This window comes from Megalops cyprinoides, chromosome 12 (genome assembly GCF_013368585.1).
Source record: "Megalops cyprinoides isolate fMegCyp1 chromosome 12, fMegCyp1.pri, whole genome shotgun sequence".
NCBI classification, from domain to species: Eukaryota; Metazoa; Chordata; class Actinopteri; order Elopiformes; family Megalopidae; genus Megalops; species Megalops cyprinoides.
In genome coordinates this window covers 20,606,948-20,620,420 of record NC_050594.1, presented here as the reverse complement: position 1 = coordinate 20,620,420, position 13,473 = coordinate 20,606,948, and the positions used below count along the sequence as shown (strand labels likewise).

The 13,473-nt window shown below is 42.8% G+C and overlaps 1 protein-coding gene across 1 annotated transcript; it reads left to right on the top strand.

The window, feature by feature from the left end:
* Positions 1-679: 679 nt before the first annotated feature.
* On the top strand, positions 680-12,816 carry rtf1 (RTF1 homolog, Paf1/RNA polymerase II complex component). Its single transcript, XM_036541780.1, has 18 exons — positions 680-830; positions 2,975-3,085; positions 6,679-6,829; positions 7,408-7,612; positions 8,432-8,549; positions 8,801-8,912; positions 9,080-9,221; positions 9,765-9,942; positions 10,198-10,280; positions 10,378-10,465; positions 10,601-10,708; positions 10,815-10,892; positions 11,109-11,230; positions 11,447-11,504; positions 11,594-11,671; positions 12,133-12,231; positions 12,338-12,452; positions 12,606-12,816. The coding sequence occupies exons 1-18, from the start codon at positions 747-749 to the stop codon at positions 12,710-12,712; spliced, it is 2,037 nt and encodes a 678-aa protein (XP_036397673.1). The 5' UTR covers positions 680-746; the 3' UTR covers positions 12,713-12,816.
* The last annotated feature ends 657 nt before the right edge of the window (positions 12,817-13,473 follow it).

The window sequence follows — 13,473 nt, the reverse complement described above, 5'->3', positions numbered from 1 at the left end:
TATAATTTTGACCTCAAGTGGTAAAAATCTTTACTGCATTTGGACAGACTGGAAAACAGACAGACATACCAAAGCAAAGGCAACAAGAGGAAGGGTGATTTGCTACATGGCTGTGTCTCTGGAGAAAGGAGACAGAGCTAAGACATGCAGGATCTCCTATGGATGATGTGAACATGCATGACGTGGGCAGGAATTGAGGTTATTGATATACTCAGAGGAGGCCATGCTATTGAGCCCCAGCATTCAATTATTCACATCTGGGATAACATAATGGACAGGTAGGCTGCAGTTCCTAGGGCCAAGTTGACAAAATAGGCATTGCTAGAGGGCATATAACATGCAATGAAGTTCTAAACTCTGACCACAGTGTCACTTTATTAATTAGTTTATTTTTTTAGATGACTGCAACTGATTAAGAACTGCATCAGAACAACTGAGGTATGTCAAACTGAGGTATGTGCTACTACGCACTGAACACGTAGGCAACACATATTTTCGATGATATGCAGAGGTTAGCTCCATCCAATATTTTTAATGTCATTACTATAGGTGAAAAAACGGATGACGATAAATGACTATGATGAGTTATCAATGAAATAGTTCAATTTGTGACGTAACGGGTCGAACGTAGTACAAGCGCATGCTCAGTGGATCACTAGCGCCTTTGTGTGGAGGACTGCGGTGCTGCCGCCGTTTCGCTCTAGCTTAGCAGACACACACACGCACACACACACAGGTAGATAATCATGGTGAATGTAAAGAAGCGGAAAGGACGGGTCGTTATTGACTCTGACTCTGAGGACAGTGCCAGCGATGATAATTTGGATCAGGTAAGGGTTCGCATGGCCTTATTTTACGCCATCGTGCTCCTATACTGTTGGCCTTGGCTAGAGGGTAAACTGGAAAATATGCTTTGTGAGTTTGGGAGAAAAACACCCCGCCACAGGCCTGTCGAATCATGGGGCTTAACCAGTCCTCTCCGGTTGGTGTTAGCTAGCTAGATATCAGTGTCGTCGTGGATATTTCCATGTAGCGCATGCGGTAAGGTATAGGATAAATGATTTCCGCAATTTAGCGCGATATTTTAATTACGTCATCATCGCTTAGTTCTATTTCGGTGCTGACAAAATTACTGGGAAGGAGTGTGTTGCGAGTAAACATGATCCTTAGAGCGCAGGCTGGCTAGCTTGTTAGCTTCACATTATGGTGGTGTTGACTAGCTGGCTAGCTTGTCTTAGCTCTCTGTATTAGCAACGAGCTTGTAGCTAGCTAGTTTGACCCAGTGAAAACGTGCGTCGCAGCGTAAACATGGCCATAAGAGGGTCAGTCATCGTAACAGATTAATTCGTAAAAATACAATGCCAGTACGTGTCTACAGTTTGACTCCGAACTGTGAATACGTTCAAAATAACACATGTAGTCTAAATAGCTATTCACAGCTAGCTAGCTAGTTGGCTAAGTATCTAACATTAGCTAATTTGGTAACCAGCTAATTGCACAGCTCTACCAAACCTAGCTAGCTAGATAATTTAAACCACTGGTCTGAAACTAGACACAGCTGCAATAGTCAGCTTCTTTGCTTAGCTGGCGGTCCTTTTCGTATCGCAAACAAACTAATGTAGCGTTTGCTAACTTGTAGCAAGATAGCTAGCTGGATCCTATAAATATGAAGCTAGCTCGCTGACAGCAAGGCATCCATCACAAGTGTTTGCAGCAAGCTATCCTGTCCTAGTCAGTTAACCTGTTTATCTTTATTTTTATACAACAGTTTCAGGTATAAGATTATAGTGCATGTGTTTATCTGTGCCTTTCTTTGTCTAGCTCATGTTTAAGCAGTAAACATTCTTAACATTCAACATTGGACTGGCAGTTTGATCTTGGAAAAATATTTTGTTGCAAGAAGTAGTAACGTTTAGTAAAGGGACAACTCTATCAATGATTTGTCTGAGGATATACTGCAGCTGTGTCGTGAAAAACGACGTGGTGTTTTATAAATAGTTTGATGTAGGGAGAAATTCAAAGTAGACTTAATGCTGTGCTGTTCACGGTGTTTTTGATAGCTTTACTAAATGAATAAGCTGCTCTACTAAATGTTTATTTTAACCACAGTTCATGCATTTTAGTATACGATTCTTAATTAAAGGCCGTTGGATGAAGTGAAACCTCTTTTTTCCCTAAGCATCCGTATCAAAACAAGCATTAATGTTAAGGAAATGGCACCCGCTACCGTTCCACTTTGTTTTCATTACACATGTAACCACAGATACGATTACGTCGAATCCGGAGAGTTTCTGTTCTAACAGTGTTCTGTTCCTAACACATGTAGATTCCATCTATAGAAGTGGCTGCCATGTTAAAAGGTTTTGTTTTGTTATGCTTGTAGGCGCATGCAATAGAGGGAAGCTGTAGTACAGTGTTGTCCCAGGTTGGGAGTTGAAGGGGCTTCATTGTGTACATTTTACTTAAATGCAGTGAGAAAGACAGTATTTAACATTACTGCTAGCTTTTCTTATTGTCATAATGATTAGGAACGATACATTACAGCCAGATATGGGTTGAGCTCTTGGTCAAAAGTACCCACTTAAACCTGTTTCCAAAATACAGTACGTCGTCATCTCAGTGTGTGCAGTAATTCTCCTGTCTGAACTCTGAGAATGTTTGTTGAGACCAGCATGATGGGTATGGGGAAACCAGTATGATAAGTTTGCATGTGTTGCTTTATGCTTTCCAAGTAGCATGGCAACCATGCAATTGTCAGACTCTTGTGTTGTAAAATGAAAAGATGCTTTTATTTCTAGCATTCACTCTTAAATGGCATCATGTATGTCTTGGCTAGTATGTATTACAAAAGGACTCCATGAATGTCTTAGCTGGCACTCCTCCCCAGAACGACTCCATGCATGTCTTTGCGGTCTTAATTCTTTTTTTTTTTTACTTTACCTCTCATCTAAACCTTCTCCCCTCTGGGTCACAGGAGCTGCTGTCTTTGGCGAAGAGGAAGCGGGTGGACTCGGATGAGCAGGAGGAGCCAGCTAGCAAGCCAGCGGCCTCCACAGACTCCGAGACCTCCGACAGTGATGATGAGGTACTTGGGGATTCTTGCTTTGTTGTTGTTTAGTTTTCAGCTGTAGTCATGCCACAGTCTGTCATAGTCATGGTATTGTCATAGTTGTCACCGTGTTGCCAAATGAACCTATTACCTTTATGGAGAATATACCTGAAGAATATATTGAATGCAGGCAGCCAGTGGAAATCAATACTTGAACTACAACTGAAGCCCCTGGTGGCTAAAGTGCTATTCATCTGATTGCTTTTACAAAACAGCACTTCATACTAAGGACTGATTTAGAGTTCCTAAGGTGCAAATACACTGCTGAGAATTGTGGAATTCCTTTTGGAAATAAATATTTTCTGATTGAGGCAATCAGCTTAGTGAGGACAGACATTTTTGTTGAAAAACGGGACTGCCAGAACCCCCAAAACAGGGAATCTCAGCCAAAACCACGCTTTTTGCATGCTGTGGTTCTAGTGTCTTGACCAGAGGGGTACAGCAAGGTCATCTTGTATTCCTCTCTGGCCAATGCTTCATGTTAGGGACTGTTGGCAAGTTCAGAGGTGTGTAATTGTTTCTGTATTGAAAAAATAATCGACTGTATACTATGAAAAAAGACCTGCAACCACCAATCATTGAATTGGTAATTAGAGGGGCACTGGAAACATGGAATAGTGGTCCTTCAGCAGGTATGCAGTTGTTGTCATCTTTAATGGGATGATCTCAGAACTAACTCGCTACAGGGTACAGGTTGTGTAAACTGCCACCTATGAAGAATTTGATCGCTAGGGAATTTGTTCACACATCAGCCTTCCCAGTATAGGGCTGATCGGATACCTCACTCTTAAGTTTCAGCCCCAACATTTTTAATAATTTGCATTTTTAGTGCAAACATCTACGCATGTGATTTTTGCAGATGTATGAGAAGACACTCTGCCTTCATACCAAACAACATTTTTGCTCACTTGCCCTAAGTTCCTCCCCTCAGAATGGCTCAGGTGGTCCAAGGTGTGAGAAATAGGAACGTTCACTTGCCCTTGATTGCGCCCTTTGACCAAGTGTACATACATGTACTGTTCACATTGAATGGATATGCCAGTATGTTTTTTATGTCTGATACCTCAGTGTGTGCTTTTTGCGTGTGACATCTCCTTTTTCGTTCTCCGTTCACTTTAAGCAGCACTAAAAATGACCAGTTTTTAACCTTAGTTACCACAAATGGTGTTGAATTTTACTGAATGAATGAACTTGCATACAGTCATGCAATGCTGGTCAAATTGTGAACACAAGTGGTAACAAACAACTTCACTGATTTCAAGGCACTGACTAATCTGAATCACCATGTTATTTCTTTGGTTATCTAGTAGCATTTGTCAAGAGTTAGTGAAAATGTTTTATGCCAGTCATCATCTCAACAAAGCCAGAATCATAAGTGGCTTTTGCTCTTCTTTGCATAGCTATTTCAGTGAATGCTACATTTAAATTATTACACTGCAAAAAAACTGGAAGGTAAAGGAGCGGGAGTCTCACATTAAGTAATGTTTTGCTCATTCAGTTTTTTTTTTTTTTGCACATAGAGTTGCTTTCTGCAGATTGATTTTCTGGTGATTTTCTGTTACCTCCCTACACCTTACAGTCCCTTAATTTTAAACAGTGCTTGTCATTTATGGGAAAGGTCAGTACAGGAGAGGATATTTTTGGAAAATATTCAGAAACCCTCTTTCTGATTTGTGTGAACGTGATTACCAGGGGCCATCGCTTTGGCTGTTTCCGTGGTTTCTTTTTTGTTAGTTTGGGGTTTTTTGTGTTCCATCACAAGCCAAGGCCAGGGAATGATGACAGGAGTACGTCCTAAATGTGCTCTCAAATAATGCCTTTCCCCTCAGTCCTCAAATATGTATGCATGTGACGTCGCGTTAGGTATCGACTCGCTCGCCTGGTTTGCGACACTGCCTAAAGCTCTCCTCTACCTCTCTGGTGATTCATTTGCAATACAGTAGAGGCATGGTTGTTGCAGTATTTGAAAACTGTACACATACAGGCTATGTCCTAACTGAAACTCATCTTGTCAGACTTTACAGAAGGTAACTAATTTAATACATGAATTGATGTTGTGTTGCATGTTTTTAGGCACACACACACCCAGGAGCACACAGTCTTGATGTTACAGTGCAGCAGGAGCAATACTATAGTGTCAGCTGCCTTGTTGGTTGCATTATATATATCTTTTGACAAGCCAAATCCTTGGTGAAATGCACCCTAACCTTTTTTTCATATATATCTGCTATGCATTTGGGGTGCGAGACACGTCCCTGGCACACTATTTACATTGAGATTGAACCACTAGTCTCCTACACTACCCCCCCACCCCACCGCACCCCACCCCCACTCAGCCATATAAGCTTTCTCTAGCGCTCTGAGGGACAGCTGCTGAACTCCAGGCTGAGGTAAGCGAGCTATTAAGGGAATGGAACGTCTGAATGGTGTGAGAAACACCTACCTAACAAGCTCCCCTCCGTTCCCTCCCTTAAGCTATTCCCTTGACATTAACCTGAAGTGTTGAGTGGTAGCTGCCTGTTATACTTGCATCAAACATATTTTGTATGTTTTTTAAATCTATGTATAGCTACATGCATACAGGCTTTTAGCTTATAACGTCTACATTCTTTAAATGCAGTTTTAGTAGGGAGCTACACCTCACTATGTCACTGTCAACCCACCATGAACTGGGTTGTAATGAAAGTAAATAAAATTGAATGAATGATACTTTCACACTGTTAATGTTAATAACAGTTATAAAGCACACTTGAAAGATCATAAATCATTTTACAGTAAAGTGGGAGTGATCCCCCCGCACCCCCACACCAGAGTGCAGCACTCACCTGGGTGACGCACAGCAGCTGTTTGTCTTCAGAGAGCTCACCACACGTTGCTTGAGGAAGAGAGGGAGAGATTTATTCAGCCAATGAAACTGGGAGATTATTGGATGGCCATGTTGATAGAACCTGGTTGAGAATTTGGTCAGGACAGCAGGGATTTCTACATTAAGTGCCATAGGATCTTTGATGACCATAGTGTGTCAGGACCCTGGGTTGTCTGTAGATAGTGATAGCATCTCCTATAGCACTTTGCTTCTGCCACTGCACTAGGGTATTGGTGTTCTGCTTAGATGGAGGACAAATGGCCCACTGGCATCACTTCCAGCACCAGTAAAATTTTTCCAGGATGCCTCCCTTTGGGGAACTAACTAATCCCAACCCTACTTGCTTCAGCCAACAGACAGGTGAAAGTTTCAGGGTGGACCCTCTGGTGGCTAGCCATAACTGTGTTTTCAGCGCATATTCTATAGTCCAATCAAATCTATGTAGTGTGATAAGTGCTTTGTTACGTGGTATGTGAAAGACGTTTTTCAGGCTTTTTCTGAGCATTTTTGAGACATTCCAAGCATGGGGTGTGGACGTAGAAAAGCACCCCACAACATCTTAATGACTGAATATTAATATGAAAGGTTCTTGGTCTTACAGACTATAAATACCTTCCCGTTGGCTACAGTAATGTGTTGTTGTCCATATCAGTACCAGAGAAACACCTGTGTTGACTCCTCCATTTTCTGCGATTTCTCTCAGTGGACTGTGGGTGGCACCAAGGCCAAGAAGAAGGTGAAGCCGGGGAAAGGGGGTGAGAAGAAGAGTGCAGCGAAGAAGCGGGTGAACAAGGCAGCCTCCTCCGGCAGCTCTGATGGGGACAGCTCAGCCGAGAGCTCTGCACCCGAGGAAGGTGGGTGGGAGAGGGGATGGAGAAGGAACCAGCAGAACCGTTACTAAGTTGGAAAAGCCTCTGTTATCTAGTCAGAAGCTATTTTTTAGTTCACAGTAGTTCGATTTAAAGGGAACGTTGATGAAAAAAACTAATATAAATGCAATTTTATTATGTACCCATTACATTCCTGCTTGGTTGAGCAATCATGTAAGCCCAAAAGCTGACCCTCTTTCTCCAAGTTGATGGCTCAAGAAGCCGTAGCTAGCAGCTATAACTTATTAGCATGTACAGAGAAATACAAAACATTGATGGAACACATCTGCTTTTCTGCTGAAGTTCTTGATTTGTATTCTGAAATATGCAATAATTTTGCTTTTTGACCGTACCTCCCCAGTCAGTGCACTGTTGGCACATGCATATAGAACATCATATTTTAACCAACTCATCACTAAACTAATGACCTTTAATGACTCAGTCAGCTCTTAAATTTTGTATTTAAACTAGGTTCACTTCATTGTTTGAGGACTTTCTGTTCCTTCAATAAACAGGTTTGTTTTTCTGACCTCTAACCAACTTTGGTTCTCTGCTTTTCATAGGTGAGGTGTCTGATTCGGAGAGCAACAGCTCGTCCTCCAGTTCCGACTCGGACTCGTCCTCGGAGGACGATGTGTTCCGCGATGGATACGGAGACGACCTGATGGGGGACGAGGAGGACAGAGCTCGGCTGGAGCAGATGACTGAGAAGGAGAGGGAACAGGAGCTCTTCAACCGTATTGAGAAGAGGGAGGTGCTGAAGAGGAGGTGAGTGCATGACAGGGCACAGGGCCTTCTTCAGTGGCAGTGTGGCCTCTCTGGTTCCAGCCAGGGAGAATGCCTCAGCAATACTACGAGTCTGCATGCCAGTAAGAGCATTCAGGTTATTTTGCCAAAAGCCTACCTCTGAAGCTTGAGGCACAGAAAGACACAGCCTGATCGCACAGAAGTGATGCATGCAAATACGTCTGACTCATTGGGTTCAGACTCATTGGCTTTGTACCTGTAGTCTGCACAATGACAATAAAGTTGAATCTAATCTAATCTAATCTTGGGTCAGAGTGCTTTACGGTGGAAAGTAGAATGGTCACAGAGGGCTTTAACGTTTCATACAGTATTGCTTTCTTGACAGTTTAGTAGGTCAGCCTGTTGAAAGGAAAGCATCTGTTATCACAGCAGGGACAATGTGAATGTGTTCCACAAGGATGTCAGGCTTTAACACTAGCGCATGCTTTCGCCCCGTCTTAGGCTTGAGTGGTGAACATACACTTGATTTTTAACTCCCTGCAACAAGCTGATTTTTCTCACGTCTACATATAAGCCTTGTAAACATGTATAGGTGGAAGTCTTGAGCCAATTAAATAATTTATTCAGTTTATTCACTCAGCATGTTCTCTTGCCACTGATAAATTGGTTATAAAATCTAATTCCACATCGTAAGACATATCACAGCAACTTAGTGTACAAAGAGTAGACTGTGTGTACATCTGAGCTTTCTTCATTTCATAGAACTTGTACAACTCATACAACATACGAATCATTCAGCTCATACAACTTTTAAATCTCTCCGACACCCTACACTGTCAGGTTTGAAATTAAAAAGAAGCTGAAAACAGCAAAGAAGAAGGAGAAGGAAGAAAAGAAGAAGAAACAGGAGGAGGAGCAAGAGAAGAGGAAGCAGTCTCAGGTTCAGGACACTCAGGTGGTGAGTTCACGCTCTGCAGATAGGGGGCACTGTACTGTCCAGCAGTGCTGCTAGAGAAACCCATTTCACATTGAAAAGCATTAACCCCAACAGAAACATTTAAATCTTTTTCTAAGACTTTTTTCTTCAAAGGCAGCAAATACTTTAAAATTAAACTGAAATTAGCCTGTCGAGAACAGTGGGTGTTAATGTACTGAACTGGCCCCAATTTCTCCTCCTTTCTCAGTTCAGTGTCGTTTGTTCTCCTCCAGGTTATGTCTCACAACAAAGAAAGGAGATCCAAACGAGACGAGAAGCTGGATAAGAAGTCCCAAGCTATGGAGGAGCTGAAAGCAGAACGAGAGAAAAAGAAGAACAGAACCGGTATCGGCCAGTCTTTACTTCCTCAGATTTGTTTTGTCCGCTCTTGCCACAGGATATTCTGGCTATTTGTGGATGTGTGGATGGATGGGGATTAGTCTGATACAGAGATGAATAGATGACATCTCTGCATGCCCTGTTAGCATCTCAGACCTCTCCCCTTTGAACAGCTGAGCTCCTAGCAAAACGGCAGCCTCTGAAAACTAGTGAGGTTTACTCCGACGACGAGGAGGAGGAAGAGGAGGATGACGACAAGTCCTCTGTGAAGAGTGACCGCAGCTCTCGCTCTTCATCTTATGAGGAGGAAGAAGAGTGAGCATTTCTTATATACCTTAAGCATGGTTGTGATTAGCTAATAGTCTCATCGATCATTTGATTCATCTTTGGTATTCAGGTCAAAACTCTTGGTCACTTCTTTTTATCTAGCTAATGTATATTTATTTGGCAGGCCCCTTTATTCATAGCTGCTCATGGGTAGTAGTGGGAGATGAAGAGTAGAGTACCTCACTAATTACAAAGTGGAAACAGAGCAAAGAAATGTCTGTTAGTAACATTTTCTGAATTACTGAAATTATTTAAAGAAAACATGCAGTAATCCAGTTTCAGCCCATCAGTGATTTCGTCAGTGTTGATTAAAGTGTGTAGTCTTGCGTCTTATCTAGATTTTCAAAGTTCAGGCTTGTCCAGCTTTATTTTACCTCCAGGCAGGACTAAAAGGTTGAGTCTGAATGCATTTGTATAGAAATGCTCAAGGATAGGGAAGCCAATGGTTACGTTCAGCCAAGCCAGTTCAAAACTTGCATGTGAAAAAATGGAGCCTTCTGAGCATCTGCCACGATTTTTGCCGTGGTCCAGGAAGGAAGACACTCCCCCGAAATCGCAGCCGGTGTCGCTGCCTGATGAGCTGAACCGCATCCGTCTGTCCCGGCACAAGCTGGAACGCTGGTGCCACATGCCCTTCTTTGCCAAGACGGTGACCGGCTGCTTCGTGCGCATCGGGATTGGTAACAGCAGCAGCAAGCCAGTCTACAGGGTGAGGCGCACGCGCATTCTGACCTTCTGATAACAGTTGTGCAGATCTTCTAATGAAATGCCTTGAAGGAGTAGCTCTAGTATCCTCGCAAGATACAAGACTGTTACCTGTGATCAAGAATTCTGACAGTGTGACCCTCGTAGCTATACTGTCTTACTGTCTACATTTCTTTATGTATCTTTTGCCATGGTCTTTTTTACTTTTATTGAAGTTTTCTCTCTGGAATGTGTTCTCTTGTTTATTTTCATTGCCTAGGTTGCAGAAATTGTGGATGTCGTTGAAACAGCAAAGGTCTACCAGTTGGGATCGACAAGGACAAACAAAGGCTTACAGTTGCGGTGAGCGGTCTTGCTTACTAGCAGTATGATTCAAACAAGGTACTTCTGCCTCTCTGTCTGAACCTGTTTGACTGCATGGTTCTGTTTCATCCCACAGACATGGAAACGACACCCGAGTGTTCAGGCTGGAGTTCGTGTCCAACCAAGAGTTCACAGACAACGAGTTTATGAAGTGGAAGGAGGCGGTGAGTGATGGAATAGGGCCTTGTGGTACTTCCACTGCTGTGATTGGTGAAATGTTTTTAAAGCGCTGTAAGTGTTGTCAGCCTCCCTGCCCGTCAGGCCTAAGCTGATGGCATTCCTCTTTTGGCTGTACACAGATGATCATGGCGGGAATGCAGATCCCGACTTTAGATGAAATCACCAAAAAGGAGCAAGCCATCAAAGAAGCTGTCAACTACAAATTCAATGACAAAGACATAGAGGATGTAAGTTGGTGTATTACTGTTTTCTTATTGCATTGTGCACACAGTGTTTATGTTATCTGACTTAAGTTTGATTTCCAGAATTAACCTTGTCGCGCCCTATTTGCAGATTGTGAAAGAGAAAGATCGCTTCCGAAAGGCCCCTCCAAATTATGCCATGAAGAAAACACAGCTGCTCAAAGAAAAGGTAACACTACAATGACAAAAGTCTTCATATGCGTACAGTTCATTTCTTTTTTTATTATTAGATTGGCTTGTGTTACCTTCCTGGCAGACTTGACGTGATGAATTGTCCCGCTAATGTGAAAAATGACCTCCTGCAAGCTGCCGCACATTACCAGTGGAAATGTGTGTTTCTGCGGTTTGTGATTATGCTTGTGTGTGTGTGTCCTTGCTTTTTCAGGCAATGGCGGAGGAGAGCGGAGACGGGGACCGGGTCAAGCAGATCCAGGATCAGCTGAATGAACTGGAGGAGAGGGCTGAGGCACTAGACCGGCAGAGGACCAAGAACATCTCCGCCATCAGGTGACAGCAATCGCCTAGCACAACAAAGTTTCCATAATACCTGTGTATTGGCTTGAATGTGCAACTGAGGAGTGCACACAGGATGGTCCAGAAAGACTTCATTTATTTATGGATGTTTATATTCGTTCCTTTATCTGTGTATTTAAGGGGGCAGATTAGAATGCTCTGTTGTGCTTGATGTGTGTCAGGTTCTGACTTGTGTCTTTGTCTGCTTAGTTATATTAATCAGAGGAATCGGAGCTGGAACATTGTGGAGTCTGAGAAAGCGCTGGTGGTGAGTGCCTTATGCGTATCTGTCAGTGTGATCGATGTGTGTATGTAGGGAGCTGGATTTAGGACTAGATGCTGTTCTTTCTCCTTCAGGCAGAGGGGCAGAACTCCAAGAACCAGCAGATGGACCCCTTCACTCGGCGACAGTGCAAGCCCACCATGGTGTCCAATGTACGCATTCCTTTAATTTTTTAAATAGTACACATCTGAGAACCTACAGCAAGCATGTAAGAATGTAATGGATTGTTCTTTATCCCTTTTAATCAAATATTCACCTCACTTTATGGTGCAATATTAACAAACGTCAGTGACAATTGCCTGTTCTCTTCTTTAACATTGTACATATACAGTGTCCATGAGTAAGATACAGACACTGACATCAGATTATAGACACATTGTGATGCTGATAGTTTATCTTAATTTCGCTCTTATTGCTGGTGTTTTGTAATTTCCACTGAGGTGCCTCACTGAAAACTTTGAAAAGCTTTCATTTTGGTGTGGCGCCTAAATGTCCTATTTTCAATGAAATGATTGCGTATTTATAAACCTGCAGTTAAACCAAAGTTGTTGACAGAGCAGATCTCATGGAAGGACTTGCTGGTCTGTATTTATGGTGTTTGTTTTCCTCATAGGCCAGAGACCCTTCTGTCCATGCTGCTATCCTTGCTCATCTGAACCAGAAGTACGGTTCAGGCTCAGCGCCGGACAACGTTGCAGAGAAGAACAAACAGGTAAAGCCCTCTGAAGGAGGAACCAGAGATCGCATCATGTATCCATGTTAAATGACAGTCCCCTCGTTGGTATTGTCCCATCTGAGCTTTTGCTTTTTGCTCACAGGGACAGCTTGGCCAGAAAGACAAAGATGTCACCAAGACAACCAGTGACCTGTCTGAGGATCTTTTCAAAGTCCATGACTTTGATGTCAAAATAGACCTTCAGGTTCCTAATGCAGGTATGATTAATCTCTATGAGAGGAAAGGGTTCACATAGATGTCATCCATACATGTGTTTGTGAGGAGGACTTTGAGATACATCGGGCTGTTTCGGTGAAAATGTGATTGGGAAAAATACAAAAACGATTCTGTTGTACTCCGTTCCCATTTAGAAGCGAAGTCTCTGTCTGTGAGCTCCAATGCCCTGCCTGTGAAGGATGGTGCTCCTCGTCGGTCACTCAACCTGGAGGACTACAAGAAGAGGCGGGGCCTGATCTGAGCTCCTTCCAATTACAGCTCTCCTTGCATGTGTCAGTCGGTAGCTCTGGGGGCCCTGAGGCTAGGGGCCACTCCTGTGTGTGTGTGTGTGTGTGTGTGTGTGTGTGTGTGTGTGTGTGTGTGCGCGTGGGTGGGTGGGTGTACGTGCGTGGGTGCGTGTATGTATGTGTGAGTGTGTGGATGTGAGCGTGTGTGTGTGCGCACGTGTGAAAATGTGTCCATCCCAAAACTGAGAGAGAGGAAATATTATTAATAAAATAATCAGACAACTTTTTTGTAAAGGATTCCTTTTTAAAAGTTGTCTAGTCTACTTGGGTTATTATGTCCAGAACAGTACTTGGAATTGTCTTTTTTGTTACTCCTTTTTATTTTTATATATAATTATTTTCCTTCACAAGTTTCATGGTTCTATTTTTTTCCTTTTGTTTTTTGGAAAGGACACTGCGCTAGTGGATTATAAATTCTCTGTAACAAAGGACATTTTATGAATGACACCTAAATGGCTTGGATTATTTAGGAAAATCAAAGAGAATTTTGAGATTACTAACAAGGACAGTAAATGATAATCGGGGCAGAAGTTGTTTTTTTCCGCCGATGTTGGATTTCCATTTTTCCCCCCATCTACTTTCAAAAACTGGACAGTTGCAGGAGTACCCCTGCCACCTTCCATGAACCCATTCTCCATTGGTTCTCTCTTGAAGAACGGAGGGAAGAGAAGGGGAAAAGAAGCAGTGGCTGTATAATATCTATCCCTCCTGGACT

What these genes read in the sequence shown, in the direction of transcription:
- rtf1 (XM_036541780.1), top strand. Translation starts at nt 747, where the DNA reads ATGGTGAATGTAAAGAAGCGGAAAGGACGGGTCGTTATTGACTCTGAC. An exon ending in GAAAAAGAAGAACAGAACCG is followed by an intron (nt 8,913 to 9,079) that starts GTATCGGCCAGT and finishes CCCTTTGAACAG; the next exon opens with CTGAGCTCCTAGCAAAACGG. An exon ending in ATGACAAAGACATAGAGGAT is followed by an intron (nt 10,709 to 10,814) that starts GTAAGTTGGTGT and finishes CCCTATTTGCAG; the next exon opens with ATTGTGAAAGAGAAAGATCG.